Raw genomic sequence first — 23,672 nt, forward strand, 5'->3', positions numbered from 1 at the left:
AATTCAAAAGCTTGTTAATACTGTCCTGTGAAGGCAGTAACATGGAGCTCTCATAGACTGCTGGTGGACAAGTAAATTGGTGTCATCCTTACAGACAGTAATTTGGAAATATTTATAAAAATTACAAATACATTAACCCTTCTACCCAACAGTAATTCTGCTTCTGGAAATGTATCCTACAGATATACTCGCATAAATATAAAATGACAAGTACAAGGTTAATCTGTACAGCATTAGTTTTAATAGCAGAAGATGGCAAATAACTCAAATGATTCTCAACAATGGAGAGAATAGTTAAATAAATTATGACACATTCAAAAAATAAAATATTATTCATCTATAAAAATTAAGTATTCTTTGTATACTGATTTGAGAATAACTATAAAATACATTGTTAAATGAGAAAAAGCAAGGAGTAAAATGTGAGTGTGGTATGCCACATTCCATGTAAATAAAAGGGGATAAGAACTTATATATTCCTAATTGTACATGCATACAGAAACTTCAGAAAGATGCAAAACCAATAAGAATCGTTATTTGGGCTTCCCTGGTGGCGCAGTGGTTGAGAGTCTGCCTGCCAATGCAGGGGACACGGGTTCAGGCCCTGGTCCAGGAAGATCCCACATGCAGTGGAGCGACTGGGCCTGTGTGCCACGGCTACTGAGCCTGTGCTCTGGAGCCCGTGTGCTACAACTACTGAAGAGCCCATGCTCCACAACAAGAGAAGCCACCGCAACGAGAAGCCTGCGCACCACGACACAGAGTAGCCCCCACTCACGACAACTAGAGAAAGCCCGCGCGCAGCAACGAAGACCCAATACAGCCAAAAATAAATAAATAAATAAATTTATTAAAAAAAAAAGAAAAAAAAGAATCGTTATTTGTTAGAGTGAAGAACAGTAGGACAGATTATAGGACTGGAACAGAACCCATTTTAATTTCTTTTTTCTGGACAACGTAAATATAATACCTCTTCAAAAGACTGGGTGAATTAATTAAAATAAAATTAGATATGAAAACTAAGAGAACAGACACATTAAAGTTACACGTAAAAACAGGTAACAAACTTGAGGGCGATATTTACAATTCAAACAACTAAAGGATTACTGTTAAAATATTATAAAGAGCTCCATTAGTATAAAAAAAACAAAGACCAAAATAATCCAAATGGTGAGGAGGAAATGAACACAAGTGATGAACATATATATCACTGATGATGACAGAACATAAACATAAACACTAAACTTCATTAATAATCATGAGAGTGAAAAGTAAAATATGCATGAGGTATATTACCTCAACTAGCCTGACAAAAAGTCTAACATTATGAGCCATTGGTGAGGATCTAGATAAGAGTGGGTGGGATATAAAGTAGTACAATCACTTTGTAAAATATAGTTTGGCATTGCCTACTGAAGCTGACTGTGTAATTAATATATATAACAATCTTTAGAGCAGCATTCATTGCATTAGCAGAAAACAGAAAACACAAATACCCACTGACAAGAAAATGCATCAATAAATTGCAGTATATTCAAACAACAGCACTGCAGCAGTACAAATGAAGGAACTATAGCTACAGCATCCACACAAACTCTCATGAATGCAACACTGAGAAAAAATAATGAAGCAAGTTGTAAAAGAATAAATAATTTTGATTCTATTTGTATAAAGTTCAAAAATATGCAAAACCATGCATTATTTTCAGAGTACATACATATGCAGTAAAACTATGAAAAAGAGGCATCAATTAATGAACAAACATCAAGTATTTTTTGCTGGTAGGAAAAAGGAAACAGCAAAGATACTGGTATTGACCTGTTCTTTAAGCTATGTGATGGTGCTTGTTACTGCTAGTTACTATGGCTCAAAATATATAAATACCCTTTTGTATGTACTGGATATTTAATAATTTTCAGAACTCTGCTAAAGAAAGAATTCAGTCATGAAGACAAGATGCTACAAAGTAAAATGTTAGTTCTCCTCCATCTAATTTATGATGAGATACTAATAAAAGAGAACATTTCAAGAAGGTTAACTATTCCTCTCTCTGCTGCTGAGCAGTACTGTGTGACTCAGAAAACAAACAAAAACCAAAAAAACAGATAATGAATAAAAGTCATTTTTAGAAGACAATACGTAAATGTATAGGATAATTTTTAAAGAACATTTTTTAAAAGAGTTTAAATGGAAAATCACTCAAAGTTTGACTATCATCCCTTACCACTCACTTTCCAAACAAATATAAAAGAAAACAAAAACATCCTGGAACTTTAATTAAACTGCCTCCTATTAGAAATGTATATAGCCACCTGGCCTCTTTGGTGAGGCTAATGGCAGACTCTGGGAGGGCTCATGCCAAAGAGTGCTTCCCAGAACTTCTGCTGCCATTGTCCTTGTCCTCACGGTGAGACACAGCCACCACCTGCCTCTGCAGGAGACTCTCCAACACCAGCAGATACATCAGAAATACATCTACACGTGAAACAACTCCTACAGAACACCCACTGAGCGCTGGCAGAAGACCACAGACCTCCCAAAAGGCAAGAAGCTCCCCAAGTACCTGGGTAGGGCAAAAGAAAAAAGAATAAACAGACAAAAGAATAGGGACGGGACCTGCACCAGTGGGAGGGAACTGTGAAGGAGGAAAGGTTTCCACACACTAGAAGCCCCTTCGCGGGCGGAGACTGCGGGTGGCGGAGGGGGAAGCTTCGGAGCCGCGGAGGAGAGCACAACAACAGGGGTGCGGAGGGCAAAGCGGAGAGATTCCCGCAAAGAGGATCGGTGCCAACCGGCACTCACCAGCCCGAGGATTGTCTGCTCACTCGCTGGGACGGGCAGGGGCTGGGAGCTGAGGCTTGGGCTTCCAGTCGGAGCGCAGGGAGAGGACTGGCAGCGTGAACACAGCCTGAAGAGGTTAGTGCACCACGGCTAGCCGGGAGGGAGTCTGGGAAAAAGTCTGGACCTGCCAAAGAGGCAAGAGACTTTTTCTTCCCTCTTTGTTTCCTGGTGCGCGAGGAGAGGGGATTAAGAGCAAGGCCTAAAGGAGCTCCAGAGACGGGCGCGAGCCACGGCTATCAGCGTGGACCACAGAGACGGGCATGAGATGCTAAGGCTGCTGCTGCCACCACCAAGAAGGCTGTGTGCGAGCACAGGTCACTATCCACACCTCCCCTCCCAGGAGCCTGTGCAGCCTGCCACTGCCAGGGTCCTGTGATCCAGGGACAACTTCCCCAGGAGAACGCACGACGCGTCTCAGGCTGGTGCAATGTCGTGCCGACCTCTGCCGCCGCAGGCTCACCCCGCACTCCGTACCCCTCCCTCCCCCCGGCCTGAGTGAGCCAGAGGCCCCGAATCAGCTGCTCCTTTAACCCTGTCCTGTCTGGGCAGGAAGGGACACCCTCAGGCGACCTACACGCAGAGGTGGGGCCACATCCAAAGTTGAACCCGGGGAGCTGTGCGAACAAAGAAGAGAAAGGGAAATCTCTCCCAGCAGACTCAGAAGCAGTGGATAAAAACTCCACAATCAACTTGATGTACCTGCATCTGTGGAATACCTGAATAGACAACGAATCATCCCAAAATGAGGAGGTGGACTTAGAGAGCAAGATATAATATTTTTACCCCTTTTCCTCTTTTTGTGAGTGTGTACGCTTCTGTGTGAGATTTTGTCTGTATAGCTTTGCTCTCACCATTTGTCCTAGGGTTCTGTCCATCCGTTTTTCTTTTCTTTAAAAAAATTTTTTTTCTTAAAAATTATTTTTTATTTTAATGACTTTATTTTATTTTATCTTACTTTATTTTATTTTATCCTCTTTCTTTATTTCTTTCTACTTTTTCTCCCTCTTATTCTGAGCCGTGTGAATGAAAGGCTCTTGGTGCTGCAGCCAGGAGTCAGTGCTGTGCCTCTGACGTGGGACAGCCAACTTCAGGACACTGGTCCACAAGAGACCTCCCAGCTCCACATAATATCAAACGGCGAAAATCTCCCAGAGATCTCCATCTCAACACCAACACCCAGCTTACCTCAACGACCAGCAAGCTACAGTGCTGGACACCCTATGCCAAACAACTAGCAAGACAGGAACACAACACCACCCATTAGCAGAGACGCTGCCTAAAATCATAATAAGGCCAGAGACACCCCAAAACACACCACCAGACGTGGACCTGCCCACCAGAAAGACAAGATCCAGCCTCATCCACCAGAACACAGGCACCAGTCCCCTCCAACAGGAAGCCTACACAACCCACTGAACCAACATTAGCCACTGGGGACAGACACCAAAAACAACGGGAACTACGAACCTGCAGCCTGCAAAAAGGAGACCCCAAACACACTAAGATAAGCAAAATGAGAAAACAGAAAAACACACAGCAGATGAAAGAGCAAGATAAAAACCAACCAGACCTAACAAATGAAGAGGAAATGGGCAGTCTACCTGAAAAAGAATTCAGAATAATGATAGTAAAGATGATCCAAAATCTTGGAAACAGAATAGAGAAAATGCAAGAAACATTTAACAAGGACCTAGAAGAACTAAAGAGGAAACAAGCAATGATGAACAACACAATAAATGAAATTAAAAATAATCTAGAAGGGATCGATAGAAGAATAACTGAGGCAGAAAAACAGATAAGTGACCTGGAAGATAAAATAGTGGAAATAACTACTGCAGAGCAGAATAAAGAAAAAAGAATGAAAAGAACTGAGGACAGTCTCAGAGACTTCTGGGACAGCATTAAACGTACCAACATTAGAATTATAGGGATCCCAGAAGAAGAAGAGAAAAAGAAAGGGACTGAGAAAATATTTGAAGAGATTATAGTTGAAAACTTCCCTAGTATGGGAAAGGAAACAGTTAATCAAGACCAGGAAGCACAGAGAGTCCCATACAGGATAAATCCAAGGAGAAACATGCCAAGACACATATTAATCAAACTGTCAAAAATTAAATACAAAGAAAACATATTAAAAGCAGCAAGGAAAAAATAACACAAGGGAATCCCCATAAGGTTAACAGCTGATCTTTCAGCAGAAACTCTGCAAGCCAGAAGGGAGTGGCAGGACATATTTAAAGTGATGAAGGAGAAAAACCTACAACCAAGATTACTCTACCCAGCAAGGATCTCATTCAGATTTGATGGAGAAATTAAAACCTTTACCGACAAGCAAAAGCTGAGAGAGTTCAGCACCACCAAACCAGCTTTACAACAAATGCTAAAGGAACTTCTCTAGGCAAGAAACACAAGAGAAGGAAAAGACCTACAATAACAAACCCAAAACAATTTCGAAAATGGGAACAGGAACATACATATCGATAATTACCTTAAATGTAAATGGATTAAATGCTCCCACCAAAAGACACAGATTGGCTGAATGGATACAAAAACAAGACCCATATATATGCTGTCCACAAGAGACCCACTTCAGACCTAAGGACACATACAGACTGAAAGTGAGGGGATGGAAAAAGATATTCCATGCAAATGGAAATCAAAAGAAAGCTGGAGTAGCAATTTTCATATCACAAAAAATAGACTTTAAAATAAAGACTATTACAGGAGACAAAGAAGGACAATACATAATGATCAAGGGATCGATTCAAGAAGAAGATATAACAATTGTATATATTTATGCACCCAACATAGGAGCACCTCAATACATAAGGCAAATACTAACAGCCATAAAAGGGGAAATCGACAGTAACACATTCATAGTAGGGGACTTTAACACCCCACTTTCACCAATGGACAGATCATCCAAAATGAAAATAATAATGAAACACAAGCTTTAAATGATATATTAAAAAAGATGGACTTAATTGATATTTATAGGACATTCCATCCAAAAACAACAGAATACACAGTTTTCTCAAGTGCTCATGGAATATTCTCCAGGATAGATCATATCTTGGGTCACAAATCAAGCCTTGGTAAATTTAAGAAAATTGAAATTGTATCAAGTATCTTTTCCGACCACAATGCTATGAGACTAGATATCAATTACAGGAAAAGATCTGTAAAACATACAAACACATGGAGGCTAAACGATACACTACTTAATAACGAAGTGATCAATGAAGAAATCAGAGAAGTAATCAAAAAATACCTAGAAACAAATGACAATGGAGACACGATGACCCAAAACCTATGGAATGCAGCAAAAGCAGTTCCAAGAGGGAAGTTTATAGCAATACAATCCTACCTTAAGAAACAGGAAACATCTCGAATAAACCACCTAACCTTGCATCTAATGTAATTAGAGAAAGAAGAACAAAAAAACCCCAAAGTTAGCAGAAGGAAAGAAATCATAAAGATAAGATCAGAAATAAATGAAAAAGAAATAAAGGAAACGATAGCAAAGATCAATAAAACTAAAAGCTGGTTCTTTGAGAAGATAAACAAAATCGATAAACCATTAGCCAGACTCATCAAGAAAAAAAGGGAGAAGACTTAAATCTACAGAATTAGAAATGAAAAAGGAGAAGTAACAACTGACACTGCAGAAATACAAAAGATCATGAGATTACTACAAGCAACTCTATGCCAATAAAATGGACAACCTGGAAGAAATGGACAAATTCTTAGAAATGCACAACCTGCCAAGACTGAATCAGGAAGAAATAGAAAATATGAACAGACCAATCACAAGCACTGAGATTGAAACTGTAACTAAATATCTTCCAACAAACAAAAGCCCAAGACCAGATGGCTTCACAGGCAAATTCTATCAAACATTTAGAGAAGAGCTAACACCTATCCTTCTCAAACTCTTCCAAAATACAGCAGAGGGAGGAACACTCCCAAACTCATTCTACGAGCCCACCATCACCCTGATACCAAAACCAGACAAGGATGTCACAAAGAAAGAAAACTATAGGCCAGTATCACTGATGAACGTAGATGCAAAAGTCCTCAACAAAATACTAGCAAACAGAATCCAACAGCACATTAAAAGGATCATACACCATGATCAAGTGGGGTTTATTCCAGGAATGCAAGGATTCTTCAATATACGCATATCAATAAACATGATGCACCATATTAACAAACTGAAGGAGAAAAACCATATGATCATCAATAGATGCAGAGAAAGCTTTCAACAAAATTCAACACCCATTTATGATAAAAACCCTGCAGAAAGTAGGCATAGATGGAACTTTCCTCAACATAATAAAGGCCATATATGACAAACCCACAGCCAACATCGTCCTCAATGGTGAAAAACTGAAACCATTTCCACTAAGATCAGGAACACGACAAGGTTGCCCACTCTCACCACTATTATTCAACACAGTTTTGGAAGTTTCAGCTACAGCAATCAGAGAAGAAAAGGAAATAAAAGGAATCCAAATCAGAAAAGAAGTAAAGCTGTCACTGTTTGCAGATGACATGATACTATACATAGAGAATCCTGAAGATGCTACCAGAAAACTACTAGAGCTAATCAATGAATTTGGTAAAGTAGCAGGATACAAAATTAATGCACAGAAATCTCTTGCATTCCTATACACTAATGATGAAAATTATGAAAGTGAAATTAAGAAAACACTCCCATTTACCACTGCAACAAAAAGAATAAAATATCTAGGAATAAACCTACCTAAGGAGACAAAAGACCTGTATGCAGAAAATTATAAGACACTGATGAAAGAAATTAAAGATGATACAAACAGATGGAGAGATATACCAAGTTCTTGGATTGGAAGAATCAACACTGTGAAAATGACTCTACTGCCCAAAGCAATCTACAGATTCAATGCAATCCCTATCAAACTACCACTGGGATTTTTCACAGAACTAGAACAAAAAATTTCACAATTTGTAATGGAAACACAAAAGACCCCGAATAGCCAAAGCAATCTTGAGAGAGAAAAATGGAGCTGGAGGAATCAGGCTCCCTGCCTTCAGACTATACTACAAAGCTACAGTAATCAAGACAGTATGGTACTGGCACAAAAACAGAAATATACATCAATGGAACAGGATAGAAAGCCCAGAGATAAGCCCATGCACATATGGTCCTCTTATCTTTGATAAAGGAGGCAGGAATGTACAGTGGAGAAAGGACAGCCTCTTCAATAAGTGATGCTGGGAAAACTGGACAGGTACATATAAAAGTATGAGATTAGAACACTCCCTAACACCATACACAAAAATAAGCTCAAAATGGATTAAAGAGCTAAATGTAAGGCCAGAAACTATCAAACTCTTAGAGGAAAACATAGGCAGAACACTCTATGACATAAATCACGGCAAGATCCTTTTTGACCCACCTCGTAGAGAAATGGAAATAAAAACAAAAATAAACAAATGGGACCTAATGAAAATTAAAAGCTTTTGCACAGCAAAGGAAACCATAAACAAGACGAAAAGACAACCCTCAGAATGGGAGAAAATATTTGCAAATGAAGCAACTGACAAAGGATTAATATCCAAAATTTATAAGCATCTCATGCAGCTCAATAAAAACAAACAACCCAATCCAAAAATGGGCAGAAGACCTAAATAGACATTTCTCCAAAGACGATATACAGATTGCCAACAAAGACATGAAAGAATGCTCAACATCATTAATCATTAGAGAAATGCAAATCAAAACTACAATGAGATATCATCTCACACCAGTCAGAATGGCCATCATCAAAATATCTACAAACAATAAATGCTGGAGAGGGTGTGGAGAAAAGGGAACACTCTTGCACTGCTGGTGGGAATGTGTATTGGTACAGCCACTATGGAGAACAGTATGGAGGTTCCTTAAAAAACTACAAATAGAACTACCATATGACCCAGCAATCCCACTACTGGGTATATACCCTGGGAAAACCATAATTCAAAACGAGTCATGTACCAAAATGTTCATTGCAGCTCTATTTACAATAGCCAGGAGATGGAAGCAACATAAGTGTCCATCATCACATGAATGGATACAGAAGATGTGGCACATATATACAGTAGAATATTACTCAGCCATAAAAAGAAACGAAATTGAGTTATTTGTAGTGAGGTGGATGGATCTAGAGTCTGTCATACAGAGTGAAGTAAGTCAGAAAGAGAAAGACAAATACTGCATGCTAACATATATATATAGAATCTAAGGGAAAGAAAAAGTCATGAAGAACCTAGGGGTAAGACAGGAATAAAGACACAGACCTACTAGAAAATGGATTTGAGGATATGGGGAGGGGGAAGCGTAAGCTGTGACAAAGTGAGAGAGTGGCATGGACATATATACACTACCAAACGTAAAACAGATAGCTTAGTGGGAAGCAGCCACATAGCACAGGGAGATCAGCTCTGTGCTTTGTGACCACCTAGAGGGGTGGGACAGGGAGGGTGGGAGGGAGGGAGACGCAAGAGGGAGCAGATATGGGAACATACGTATAACTGATTCACTTTGTTATAAAGCAGAAACTAACACACCATTGTAAAGCAATTATACTCCAATAAAGATGTTAAAAAAAAAAAGAAATGTATATAGCCAGTTCCATTCTCATAAATTATCCCACTTAAAATCTGAAAAGTGTATTTAATTCCCTATGTTCCTGAAAATCCTTTCATATTAAGGAAATATACAGAAATAAATAAATTCTCCTTCAGTAAAGAATGAAAAATAAAGAGGAAATTGAGAAATTGAAATATAATAATAAAATAAAGCCATGGTGAAGGCAAATAAACAAATGCAAAACCATGATGAGGTCTTCGGTAAATTTTTACTGGCTAAAACTGGGCTCTGAATTTGCAGTCAGATATAGCAAAGAGGGAAACATGGTTAGTTAAAAGATAGTTGTAAGTTAATAAACTCTACTCAAAGATCATTATCAGCTTTTTTTGATAGTGAATCCAGAGAGAAATATTCCCTGTGAATCTTATAAAGAACTAAAACTATCAAGTCAACAAAATACCCAGAAGGTTATTAAAATTAATGGATTATTAGAGGAATAGAATTGCGGGAAATAAACAAAAATACGTTGCAGTAAAATTATTAAATAAATTGATTAATGAAGCTACTTAAAATTCAACATAATACCATATTATTATATTATTTATATGGTCATATAAAATTTACTGACCTTCCTGAATTGCCATGTCCACAGTTATTCCAGAAGCTGAATGCAGAAGCTTTTGGTAATTCTGTGCATTTTGATCAAACAACTGTACAAGAAGAGTACATGTCTTCTCATATTCACATCTGCTAACAGTGCACAACTGCTCCAACTGCTGAAACACAGTGGCGGTATCATCCAGTGGATCATCTAAATTATCTCTGCAAATATATAAGAAAAGGATTGCAGACGACGTTAGAATGAGATGTACTTTTATTCACCACAAATAAGCTTTATTTATGTTAAATAAAAATTCTATCATGGATAAAGAAATAAAAGACATAGACTGTACGGTTAAGAAATAAAATGTCTATATTTGAAAATGTGAACCACAAGATAGCTACTAGGACTAACAGGTGAGTGTATTTCCAAGGTGCTAGCAATACAGATCAATATATAGAATTCATTACTATATACTAACATGAACAATTGGAAATTTAAGTTTAAAAAACAGTATCTCCAAAGGCACCAGAAAACATAAAACACTAATTAAATCTTAAATATATGTAAGATCTAAAGACTGAATAATACAAAACAGTGATGAAAGGAATCACAGAAGAGCTCTAAATAAAAGATAAACATGCTCATTGGCTAAAAGACTCAATATTGCTGAGATGTCAATTCTTCCTCCAAATTAATCTACAAATTCAATGCAATTCTAGTCAAAATTCCAGCAGGACTTTTTTTTTGTAGATACTGACAAGATGATTCTAACATTTATACAGAAAACCAAAGGAAGTAAAAGAGCCAAAACGATTTTAAAAAGGGAAAACCAAGGTGAAAATTCACACTACCTGATTTCAAAGCTTATTATAAGGCTACAGTACTCAAGGCAGGGGCTACTGGCAGAAGGAGAAAAACAGAGACTAAAGAGAATAGAGTCCAAAAATAGAACCATACATATGTGGTCAATTAATTTTTGAAAACAGAGTAAAGACAATTCAATGGAGAAAGGATAGTCTTTTCCACAAATGGTGTTGGGGATAACTGGTCTTCCCTATGCAAAAAGGAAAAAAGGAAAGAAAAATAACATTGAGTCTAAACCTCATATCATATACAAAAATTAACTCAAAATGGATTATGGACCTAAATTTAAATTACAAAACTTCTAGAAGAAAAAAATAAAGGATAAATTGGACTTCATTAAAATTTAAAACTCCTGCTCTTTGCAAGACTCTGTTAAGGAAATGAAGAGGCAAGCAATGGACTGGGAAAATATATTTGCAAAACACATACGATAAAAAGACTTGTGACTAGAATATACAGACCTCTCTAATCACAAGATAAGAAAATAAACGACCCAATAAGAAAAAGGGAACATATTTGACAGGCATTTTACCAAAGAGTATATACAAATGGTAAATAAGCACATAAAAAGATCCTCAACATTGTTAGTTATTAAGGGAATGCAATTTGAAACCACAATGAGGCACCACACTTATCAGAATGACTAAAATTTTTTAAAACTGACAATATCAAGTGCTGGTGAGGATGCAGAGCAACTGGATTTTTCATACACTGCTGGTGGGAATGTGAAATGATACAGCAACTTTGGAAAATAGTTTGGCAATTTCTTATAAAGTAAAATATACACTTACCAGGCAACCCAGAAATCTCACACCTAGGAATTTATCCAAGAGAAATAAAAACTTAAATTCATACAAAAATCTGTACAGGAACACTTACAGCTATTTTACTCATAAAGGCAAAAACAGAAAGAACCCAAATGTCCATCAATAGGTGAGTGGACTAATAACTGTGATATATCCATACAATGGTATACTATTCAGCAATAAAAAGTAAAGAACTACTGACACAAAATGGAAGAATCTCAAATGCATTATGCTAAGTGACAGAAGCCAGACTAAAGGGATACATACTATATGATTTCATTTATGTAATAACATCCAAAGACAAAAATCTTAGGGAACAAAACATCAATAATTGCCAGATGCTGAGGATGGGGAAAGGTCTGACTACAAAGGAACCTAAAAAAACTTTTTGGGGTGATGGAACTATTTTATATCTTGATTGTGCTGTTAAACACAACGGCATACACTTGTCAGAACTCATAGAACTGTACACTAAAAAAGGTGAATTTTACCATAGGTAAATTATACCTCCATTTTAAAAAATTCCAAGATGCAGAAGATGAAAATACAACAAAAACATTTAGTTTTCAATACCTCACAACTATGGCAACAGATTCCAACCGAGAAGTGATAAAGGCCTTCGTGATTTCTGGTGCATAAGTGTCTAATAAGTGGGGTTCAGTTGATTTCACAAAAGGAACTGATGCTACCATCCTTTGCCAGAGAGTTAATAAATAATGAACACTGTTGGGAGCAAATTCCCAATGCTACAAAAAAATAAAGCAAACGTTATTTAAAATGACATTATGTCTTCCTAGAATAAGAAATGGAGAGGCAAAATTAGTAAACATACAGTTTAAAATAAACTTTTATTCTGATTATAACCAATGAACATTTAAAATAGCAAATTCTGTTAAATGTTTGTGAACTTCCTTCTAATCTTTCCAGGAATATTTTTTCACAGAGTTGATATCATGTGGAAAATATGGTTTTAAAACTTCCCCCCAAACTTATAAAAAGAATTTTTCCAAAAACTAATCTGTAAAACTTTATTTTATTTCTCCACATAGATTTTACTACAGCATCTCAATTTGGTCTTTAATTATTAGATATTTAGATGGCCTCTAAATTTTTATTATTATAAAATTTGTTACAGAGAAGTTTTTTACCTAAAATCTTGCAATGAACATTTTTAGCAAAGTGCTCTAATAAATGTTTTTTTAAAATCCCTACCAAATCTTACCAAGAAAGTGTTTTAAAACTATCTACAGTTTAACATCAACTATATATTTTTATTTACCTGTAGGCTAGTAATGGTAAAATTAGCAATCAATCTGATAACTTCAGGATACTCCTTCACCATAACTAATTCTCCCAGCTGGTAATTTGTCTTTAAACGAGCCAAAAATCGACAAAATTCATGATAATTACCTGGATTGGACAAACCCTAAATTATGAGACAAAAAGAAAGGCTTTTTAAAAAACTTAACAACAAAAAACCAAATGATTCCTACTGGACTTAATGTTGTCATAAATGATTAATAATAAGGAATCCAAACTAGAGGCTTTGGAGGAAGCTTTGACCATGATGACTAAATCATAATGTTTGGGAACCACTACATTACCCCAAAAAAACTTGCATGAGAGACAGAAAAGAGACAGAAAAGGGTGGAGAGAGAGGGAGAGAGAGTGTGTACCTTGTGACTTAAATAGAAGTCAATACAAAACCTGAAAAATATTTAAGATGGAAAATAAGAATGGGCTCTTGAAATCCTGGAAAAGAGCAATACCACTAGACTTACATTAAATGTGTACCCACAAATAACAGAAACATCTTTTAATTCAACAAATATTTATTGAGTACCTAGAGGCATTATGTCCTCAAGCAAATTCTTGTCTCTTAAGACATTCAAATAAACTGCTGCAATGTAGAGCAGAAAGTTTAACAAAAGTACTACAAGAAACAGAGGTAACTTCGTGAGGACAGCTTAAAAGGAAAGACCAAGAAAGGTGCCCCCAGTGAGCTCCTCGAAGACAGGACATGTATGTTATTATCTTTATAGTTTGAGAACTCTGTACTATAGCTGGCATGAAACAGAATTCAAGTATCTTTCAGTATCTGCTTAATAGTGAAAGAGTTTGTAAAAAATTTCAACCCATGAAAAAATATAACATAGTTTCTAATTATTAAGGACTAATTTAAAAATATATTTTGTATTCATGGGTCTTTTAATACATATCTATAATTCTAAAAATACATATAATATTCAAAATAACTTTTAGAGCCATAAACATCAACATGAGGATACTGGAAAATCAATTAAGAGAATTATCTGATATTAGCATATTATCTTCCACATATTGACTGATGATAGTGAGCTGAACAACTAAAAATTTTGAAGTATCGATATATTGGTAAAAATCCCATTTATCAGCAAAACACATAAATTTCACAGTTATGCCAACAGTGAAAAGATAAAACGAATGCACAACACATAAAATACCTCTTAATCTGCAAAAACAACTGTTCTTTATAGAGTAAGCATGTTTTCTTTATGTATAGATATTATATGTCCCCCCTAAGTTATTAATAACCAAGAGACTTAGATAAACCTCCTTAAATCATCATTTAACCTTTTAATATTTGTACTTTCATTACAGATATTTTAAACCAAAAGTGAAACAAATTTTATCTAGGCATCCAAAATCACTAATTTATAATGGCTGTGCAATTCTCTGAAATGAACACTGCCACTGAAGATTTGCAGTTAACATAGAGAGTAGATTTAAAAATCTACAAATTTTTATTGTCCACAAGAGGGCAAAAAAGATATTCATAATTTAAAGCCACTTATTCCAATATTAACATCCAGATTTATACTGTCTTCTAGCTTAGAAGGTAGATATGATTGAATTAATCACTTCAGTAATTTAAGAAGTGCAAGGAAAGTACAATGGTAGAAAGCAGAAGCATAATAAGGTATACAACCTCTATTCATATTTACCTAAAAGAACGGGAAAAATAAAAAGAACAACACAGCAGTCAGTCACGAAAACATTCACTTTTAAAAGCTGCCCATTTATACTACAAATGAGATCCAAGAAAGTAGAATATGATACTTATTTTCTTCCAGAATCGTAATAAAGTCATAAGTTTATTATGCACCTTTCAGCAGAAAAACTGTATTTAAATATGGTAAATATTAATTAAATTACTTCAAAAATACCTGAGGGTTTTCAAGTATCCTTTTTACTCCCTTGATTAAATTACCAAGGTACTTGGCACGTTCAGGACTGCTAAATAAGGACCTTCTTGTAGAAGCAAACTGAACTAAACATGAAAGTGCCTAAAAACAGGAACAACAAAATTCATTTCAACTTTAAAATTAATGTAAGGCCACATGTAAGGAACACTATTCTTTACATTTAAATTTTTTTAATTTTAATGATAAAATAGTGTTATAGATTCCAAAAACAATGAAAGCTAAACATCATCAATAATTACCACCACCCAAAACCCGTCAATCCCACCACTAGAATTCCTATTTCTGTGTAAAATTCCTCTAATATTTTTGTATATATTAAATACACCAGAGTAGAGCCGGGACCTGCATACACTCAAAGGCTCCCAATTGCTTTTGATGCCTAATCTGTTTGTAAACCAACGAACCAGGTGTTTCACCAAAAAGAAAATATGGTTTTGCTGTAGAATACATTTGGGAACTACTGTACAATATGCACTGTGGTATCCTGCAAGTGGGAAAAAATCCTTTAACTTTACTTAATCCAGCATGTCCCAAATTTATTTGGTGATAAAACATCTTGCCCACACCATTTATTAATATCTTGAGGAACAATTTGGAAAATGCTGCTGAAAAAGTTAGATGCCCTATAAAAATTCCTGCAAAGTGTCTGTGGCCTAGTTATCTTTCTGAAGTTAATACTTTATCAGTCAATTTCACTTCTCGGGTTCTTAATTCTACTACTGGAACCCACTGAAGCCTGTTTGTTCATTAACTGAGAGGCCCAAAACTGGCAACTTTCAGGCCAAACTGGCCCACATATGTAAACTTGCCCACTTTAAAAAAAAAAAAAAAAAAAAAAGAATTATTTGTCAATATTTAAATATTCCAGTTAGGAGATTTCACACAAAATGTCTGGCTCTCTTGGCAAGGGTGAGAATAGGGACAAAAATCAGAGGATAGCCTTTTTAGATGTTACTCAGTTTGCCACAGTCCTTAATGTTAAAAACAAAACCCAAGCAAACAACCCAAAAAACAAAACTCTCTTCTGATGTGTAGAAGGTTCAGGAACCACTAGCGTAATAAAAATATCCAGGGGTTTGGGGCCAAAACCACCTGGGTTTGAATCTCAACTCCAAAATTTAGTTCACTGCCCTGAAGGAAGTCACTTAGGCCATTCTGGATCTGTTTCCTTGTCTACATAGTGAAGGTAACAATACTTACCTTGCAGGGCCACTGTGAGGATGAAGTGAGATAAGCATCATAGGATAGGGCATGCCCAATAAATGTCAGTTACATTCTCTTAAAGCAGTTGCTTTCCAATCTACTTTTAAGCACCAGTAGCTTGTGTGTTTTATCCCAAAACATAACTGTACATGAAACCATGGTTTTTAAACAACTAAAAACAAGACTATTCTGGTTAAAAGACAGAAGGCTGAAGTTCTGTGGCACCACCTGGAAACATGAGTGTCCTGTGAAACCCAGTTTAAAAACCACCACCTTAAAACCCTCGATTTGAGAGCAAACATGTTTTCTAAGAAAGGGAGGGAGTATCTTTGTGAACCTATTCCTCCCTTCTAGGTGATAACATATCTAAACAAACATACTGCTGACATGTACTTTAAATATGGAACATCTTTTTTCAGGAAATGACAATATAAAAATTCCCCAACTTCACTTCTACAAGCTTAGATATTAAGCTAACAACTTTCTTTTTTTTTTCAATCTTGCCTGGTCTCTGTTTTAGATTCCACAAAGATGGGATAGAGAGTCTCAAAGTTCCATACTATAACCAAAGAGTTTCAAGAATCTTTTAGCACACAACAGAATCTGATTCAAAAAATAAATGAACAGCTGGAGTGATGAGCACAAAATCAAGTGAGCAGATCCCCTTTGTTTCTCATTTGGAGATATCTGATGGGGGCCACATGGCAAGCCTGACATGGAGCCAAGCAAAGTGGAGAAAGAGTTAGAGAGGTTAAGAAAAGGGAAGGTAACAGGTGGGGTGCCAAACTACTGGACTGAGGCCCAGAAGAAGAGCTGGGGGGGAACTGAGTAGGAAAAAAGATACTTAGAGGTTGATAGGTTGTCTTGGCTACGGGCAGGAACGAAATCACCAGTTATGGGTTTTGGGCTCACCAGTGAAATGACGGGAACTATGGACTATAAATAGAAACTGACAAATAGCTTACGTAATATAAATCCCAGATGATGTAAGAATCTCTTATGAGAGGTAAACCTAATCAAGAATATAAATAAATATGTACCACCCTTAGATAAATATCACAGGTACTTTTTAATGAAATAATGAATGAGTTTTACTTACTAACTGAGATAGGAGTGGTGGAAGTGAATGATACAAATTAAAGAAAAGATCCAATGTTTCTGGTTCCAGGAAAACTGGAAAAAAAAAAAAATTCTAACACCATTACTTTCAATTCAGTGATCTTCACATAGTAAGACATTATCATACAAACCAAGAACTCCAAGACCTCTGCATGTGGCCAATCTTTCCTTGCAGTTAGGCTTAATTCCTTTTTAATTCCTAGCTATTTTCCTTTGAAATATGAAATAATACAAAGATAAAAATTAATTAGCTAAGATGTTCCTTATTTCCATGTAGCACCTACAGTTCCTATCGAGAGAACCTTCTCACTATTTTCATTTATATTAAGGTAATAAAAATATTTAAAAATTCAAATAGTATAAAAAAGTAAATAGTACTAAAAAGTATATAGTAAAAAACAGCTGTACCCTACTCCATTCCCACTGCCTTTCAACTCTTAGCTATATTTAAATACATGTTTCCAAATTACGTGCTGTATTACATGTCTTTGACTACTTTATTTTAGGTCTCAAATGACCTTGTTACGGTACACTCTCCCCTCTACTCCCACCACTCTTTCTACAATCCATCCTCTCTCAAAAATCCATCCACTGTTATAACAATTAGGAATTAAATCAATTCTAAGTGTTTACTTTATTATGACTAGGTAAATAACGTTAACAGCTAAGCCAAGTATACTATGATTATATCACATTTCCAACACTCCCTGGATTTAATCACAGCATCTTTTCTGTGCTTAGTTGTGTAGATCGATATCTGTCATTAATTCTTTCCAAATGTTCTGACAGATTTGCAAAATGTTCTTCATGCCATTTTCCACCTGGTCAATAGCATCAAATAACCTATCACTTCCATTTTCCCACTCTTTCCTCCTGGAGCCTTCTTCAACTTAGACTGGCTGTTCCAAAATGTGTTACATAATTATCTCCTTTTTATGTCTGTTGATTGTCATCTTGTGTTAAAGTTTTCTTGAACTCCATATCCTCCATTTTCTTGCCTGTATATCAAGTAGCTTCATAACAGCAAGTACATAAGGGCTAAATTTCAGAACGATTTACATGTCTGAAAATATCTTTATTCTCTTATACTTGGCAATCTCAGTCTAGTTTGAAAATTATTTTCACTCAGAAGTCTGAGGATATTACTCCATTGTCCTCTAGCTTCCAGTACTACTGTTGAGAAATCTAATACCATTCTTTTTTTTTTTTTTTTTGCGGTACGCGGCCTCTCACTGTTGTGGCCTCTCCCGTTGAGGAGCACAGGCTCCAGACGCGCAGGCTCAGCGGCCATGGCTCATGGGACCAGCCGCTCCGCGGCATGTGGGATCCTCCCGGACTGGGGCACGAACCCGTGTCCCCTGCATCAGCAGGCAGACTCTCAACCACCGCGCCACCAGGGAAGCCCTCTAATACCATTCTTGATCCCAATCCTTTGTAGGTGACTTTCTTTCCGGTAGATTTTAGGTTCTCTTTGTCCTTGTTATTCTGAAATGTCATGATTACGAAGCTTAGTGTATTTTTTTTCATTCATTATGTTGGGTACTTATGGGATCTTTCAATGTGAAAATTTATGTATCTCATTGCTGAGAATTTTTTTTTTGGTATTGTTTGCAAATTGCCTTCTGTTTTTTCCTGTCCTTTCTTGAACTCCTAATAGTCAGATGTCAAGCTTCCTAGTTTCATGCTTTAATATTCTTGCATTTTTTTCTATCAAATCTATTCTTGCTTTTTTTGTTCTACTTTCTGGGATATTTCCTTAGCTTTATCTTCCAATTCTTTTACTGAATGTTTTATTTGGGCAATTTGTATATCTGGAACACTGTCTTAACTTCCGTTTTTGAAACAATATCCTATTCATGTTTCAGGAATGCATTACCTTTTCTTATCTCTCTGAGGATAGTAATTAAACCTTTTTGAAATTTACTTCGACTCTTCACTTTGTCTCTGTTTCTACTAACTCTCCCTTTTTAAAAAAAGATTTCTTGAGATAATTAGATTTATATGCAGTTGCAAGAAATAATACAGAGAGATCCCATGTATTGTTTACCCCATTTCCCCAAATGGTTAAGTTCTTGCAAAACTAAAGCACAATATCACAATCAAGAAGGCACACTGATAAAATCCAATCCACCAGTCTTATTTGGCTTTCCCAGTTTTACATGTACTCGTGTGTGTGTGTGTGTGTGTGTGTGTGTGTGTGTGTGTGTGTGTATTTAGTCTGTGCAATTTTTACTACATGTGCTGGTTCATGCATTCATCACTACTATCAAGATACAAAGTCCCTTTTAATTGTTTCTTTTAGTCTCTGACTTCCCTATTAGAAGTTTTCACCAAATGTATGGTGTTTCTCTACTATATCTGATACCCTTGAATGAGAAACCTCTCCAGTTTAATTTCTCAAGAGAAAAAAGCTCTGGTCTTGGGAATCTAGAGGGAAGTACACATAGGGAAGGAAGGGAAAAGGGCAGTCACAGAGCTGCACAGAGGTGGTAGAGAAGATCCCGAGGATGTTTGTGCAGAACATAGACTTTTTACCAAGTCCTTTCAGCCCAATTCCCTACCTCTGACTTCAATAGGAAAGCCCTATTGCCATCATCTTTCTGGGATGTGTGAAAGCAAGTGAGTTTGCTCTTTTTTGGTGTCCTTCTCTGTAACAAAGTAAATTGCAATTCTGCTCTGCTAAGTTAGCTACTCTAATTCATTCTCTTTATAACTTTGAAAAATATGTTGATATCTCCTGCCAAGTGTTATATCCTCTCCTACTGTTTATCTGAAAATTTCAAAACAGAGCTCTTCATTTCCCCACCTAAACTTGTCATCCTCCAACTCTAGAGTTGTCTTTTCTTTTTTCCAAAATCAAAATACAGAGGTTACTATGATATGAACTGAGCAAAACAGATTTCAACATTGGGTATCAGCAGCTACCTTAGGTTACAAATTTTTTTGAACTTTTTGATTGCCAAGTAAAAAACAGAGATAATTGCACATAAAGCAACTATACTGCTAATCCTGTGTATTTTATGTTGACCATTCCTTACACTAAACTTTTTTCTTACTTGTTCTCCAAGTTGTTGGAATCTGTACTGTGCAAAGATCATCTGCAGATTCATCTGCTGAACTGCCAATGAAGTCAAAGTTAAGGCAATTGAGGACCAGTTTCAAGACTTGCATTACTAGGTTTTGTTGACCTTGATCCTGAAGGTTTAAAGGCTTGGCCAACACCTGAAAGAGGTTCAGAGTCAAATGAAACATTATGACATATGTCAATTAAAAGAATTTTAGTCAACTAATTTAAATAATTCTTCAGTTCCAAATTAAAATTAGTTAAAAAAAAAGAATTTGCATAGTTATGTTGTATATATCAGAAAAAAACTGTAATATCACTATCAACAAAAATCTACAATAATAGATTAAATTTTCAAATTTAATCTTGTAAAATGGGGTTAAAACCTTTCATATTTAACTGCATACTGGAGATCACCTTCTAAAGTTGTAGGAAGTAACTTTAGGACAAATACTTTACACAGCACAAATGTATAAATGTACAGGATTTGTTAGCTCAAAGGAGCAATTGGAACAAGCTGAAAATATAATATTCTTCAAGAAAAAGTAGGGGAGCTTCATGCATAAACGATACACATTCAGCTAACAAAGGTTCTCAGAGCTGTTTGAATGTGGGAGGACACTCACAAGCTCCTGGAGAACAATCCCGACCCCCTCAAAATGTTCATTCTGACACAACCAGAACAGATTATATCTCCTAGAGATACAGTGTGAAATATTTGTGGAGGAAATGATAAGAAGCTTGGGATTCTGCTTCATGAAAAACACAGAAAGAAATAAAGTGGTTAGTTAGTTCATAGAGATGAAACAAGATTGGTCACGAGTTGTTAATGCTTATCTGGTTGCTGGGTCTAAGGGAGTTTATTATACTATTCGATCTTCTTGTATATATGTTAAAATTTTTCATACTAAAAGAAAAATTTTTAAATAGAGGAACTTTCAGTCTGGCCTAGTGTGGCAGTTACCATGTTACTATATCACAGAATTTAAATAAGTAGAAACTAGTGATTAGTGGAACATACTTTGGGAAATGCTCTACTACACCAATTAACAAGCTTGAGTAAAATGAGGGAGTCCCTATATTACAAGAGAACACAATAGAATTATGAATCATACTATGAACATACTAATGTTCAATAGGGCACTAAGTAGCAAACGGGAAAATATTATTTCCTAAAGAAATTATTAAAGTCAACTATCTTGGCTCAACTCTGAAAAAATATTGAGAAATGATGAATTAGGAAAACTTGCCATCATTTCATTGTTCATCTGCACCCCATTAAAATATGGGCAGGGCAATACAGAAACTAAGTCTCAAATAGCTTCTGTAATAAGTAATCTACGGTGGGAAGATAATGAAACTACTGTCTAAAGACAAGTTACTAAATTCCCTTTGGATCTTACTTTATTATATCCCGACTAAATAAAAGTGAATTTTTTGGAACCGCTTATAGATTTGTGCAAATTAATTTGTACTTAAATTAAACGGGCACAGGGGAATTCATCTGAAATTCTTCTGAAACAGGATGCTGAATTATTAAGTAACTTACCTCTTTTAGAAGAGAGCATGCTAGCACTAAAATGTCTTTAAGAGAAGTGTCACGAAATGAGGTAGCTATTTTCCTGTGTTTTGCTGAAGGTCTAGAATAATCAACCTAAAAAGTTCAAGATGAATTTATTTAACCAGACTTGCCAAACAGCAAAGCAAAAATTTACTATGTAAGAAAAGGAATGAAAATAATGATTAAAGAATCATAAAGTATAGAGCTAAAAGAGCTTTTAAAAATCTACTAGTATAAGTGATTTGTTTAAGGTTACTCAGAGCTAATAATGGCAGAGCCACGACTAGAACCCAAGTTTCTGTACTGTTTTAATTCAGTGCTCTCTCTACAAACTATACTGATGCCAAAATTGAAAAGCAGAATTGATCATACTTTCAGAGGCAATATAAACACAGATTAGAAAATAATAGATAGATACTATCAACTCCTGAGTCATGTATCATATTTCACATTAGGCAAGTAACAGCTTCCCTGTTCCTCAGGCTCCACCTATAAAATGGGAAATCTCTGAGATAATCCTCAAATTCTAACATTCTGTGAATCAGCAAACGGAATCAGTTACAGAAGATTCTTCTATATGAAAGTGATATTTCTATATATATCAGATATGTCACTGATTCATGTAATTTGATATTCTAAAAGAAAAAACCAAGGCAGAAATTATAAATAATCATAAATTTGATTTACTACGTAACAGTATATTCCCCCTGAATATTTTATTAGTTAATAAAAAATAATTTTTAAGAATAAGTTTACTAAGACTAGTTCTTGAGCCTCTAATCTAAAATATAATATGGCAAAAACTATACTATTAGTACCATTAATATTTCCATTTATCACTAGGAAACAGCAAACAAAGCTGAAATCTGATACCCAAACAATTATTAATACCACAGGCTACAGTGGCTATAGCATTCCTTTTGGTATCTGGAAGATGAAAATAAACCATTTTCCTTCCTGATATTTATAGATTTAAAAAAAGTAGTGAGATCAAAATTGATTATCTGACACTTCCTAAGCTCCATCATATTATACTTAAATACCACATTTACTTATAGAAACATGAAACATAACAGAAGCCCAAAGTGATTACAGAAAGCAGTTACTGGAATCTCTACCCACTATGTAAGATTCGAGTTAGCATTTCCAGCATTTCCCCCTTCTTTTAAATCAAACGTCCATCTCTCTCTCCTTCAATTGGTCTGTCTCTTCAGTTTCCCTCAATATATAAAAATTTCTCCTTAATACAAATTAATAATAGCATACAGCATTATAATCTCAACTTATGTACTCTTCACATATTATTTCACTAAATCCTCAAAACGAACCTGTGAGATATATATTATTCTCTTTTCACATACAAGAAAATTAAAGCTCACAGGCACACCATATCTATAACACTGAGGGAAGAACCTTGGGTTTACTGAGTACTTGTATGCACTAGGACCTGTGCTAGTAACTTATCTAATCTTAATAAGACCCAAGGAAAGTGTCATGATTGCTTTACAGATAGTGATATGTAAGTTTAAAGACATTAAGAAGTTTGGACAAAGCAGTAGGCAATAGAGCTAAAACACAAATCCAGGTGTTATTTCAGAGTTATCTTCAAGGCATACATGCTTATTCTACTTGGGTTATTTATTTAGATATCCAATTTTTTTGATAAGAGGGATTATCATCCATTTTCTACTGCATAACTATGTCTCTACCATGTAGGCAAAGGATATTTTACTTCTTGATGATTATATTTTGAAT

At 35.7% G+C, this 23,672-nt stretch overlaps 1 protein-coding gene across 3 annotated transcripts in view; it reads right to left on the bottom strand.

Moving 5' to 3' along the window:
• Positions 1-23,672, bottom strand: part of RANBP17 (RAN binding protein 17) — a 315,725-nt gene that overhangs the window by 262,518 nt on the left and 29,535 nt on the right. For 2 of the 3 annotated variants that reach the window (XM_060008404.1, XM_060008403.1), the window contains 7 exons: positions 21,906-22,010; positions 20,349-20,514; positions 17,273-17,346; positions 14,932-15,051; positions 13,005-13,151; positions 12,299-12,471; positions 10,080-10,273 (listed from right to left, as the gene is read on the bottom strand). In XM_060008404.1, the coding sequence (XP_059864387.1) occupies positions 10,080-10,273; positions 12,299-12,471; positions 13,005-13,151; positions 14,932-15,051; positions 17,273-17,346; positions 20,349-20,514; positions 21,906-22,010 (979 nt within the window). The remainder of the gene's footprint in view (positions 1-10,079; positions 10,274-12,298; positions 12,472-13,004; positions 13,152-14,931; positions 15,052-17,272; positions 17,347-20,348; positions 20,515-21,905; positions 22,011-23,672) is intronic. The other variant, XM_060008406.1, reaches the window with a different exon arrangement.

This window comes from Delphinus delphis, chromosome 3 (genome assembly GCF_949987515.2).
Source record: "Delphinus delphis chromosome 3, mDelDel1.2, whole genome shotgun sequence".
Lineage (NCBI taxonomy): Eukaryota > Metazoa > Chordata > Mammalia > Artiodactyla > Delphinidae > Delphinus > Delphinus delphis.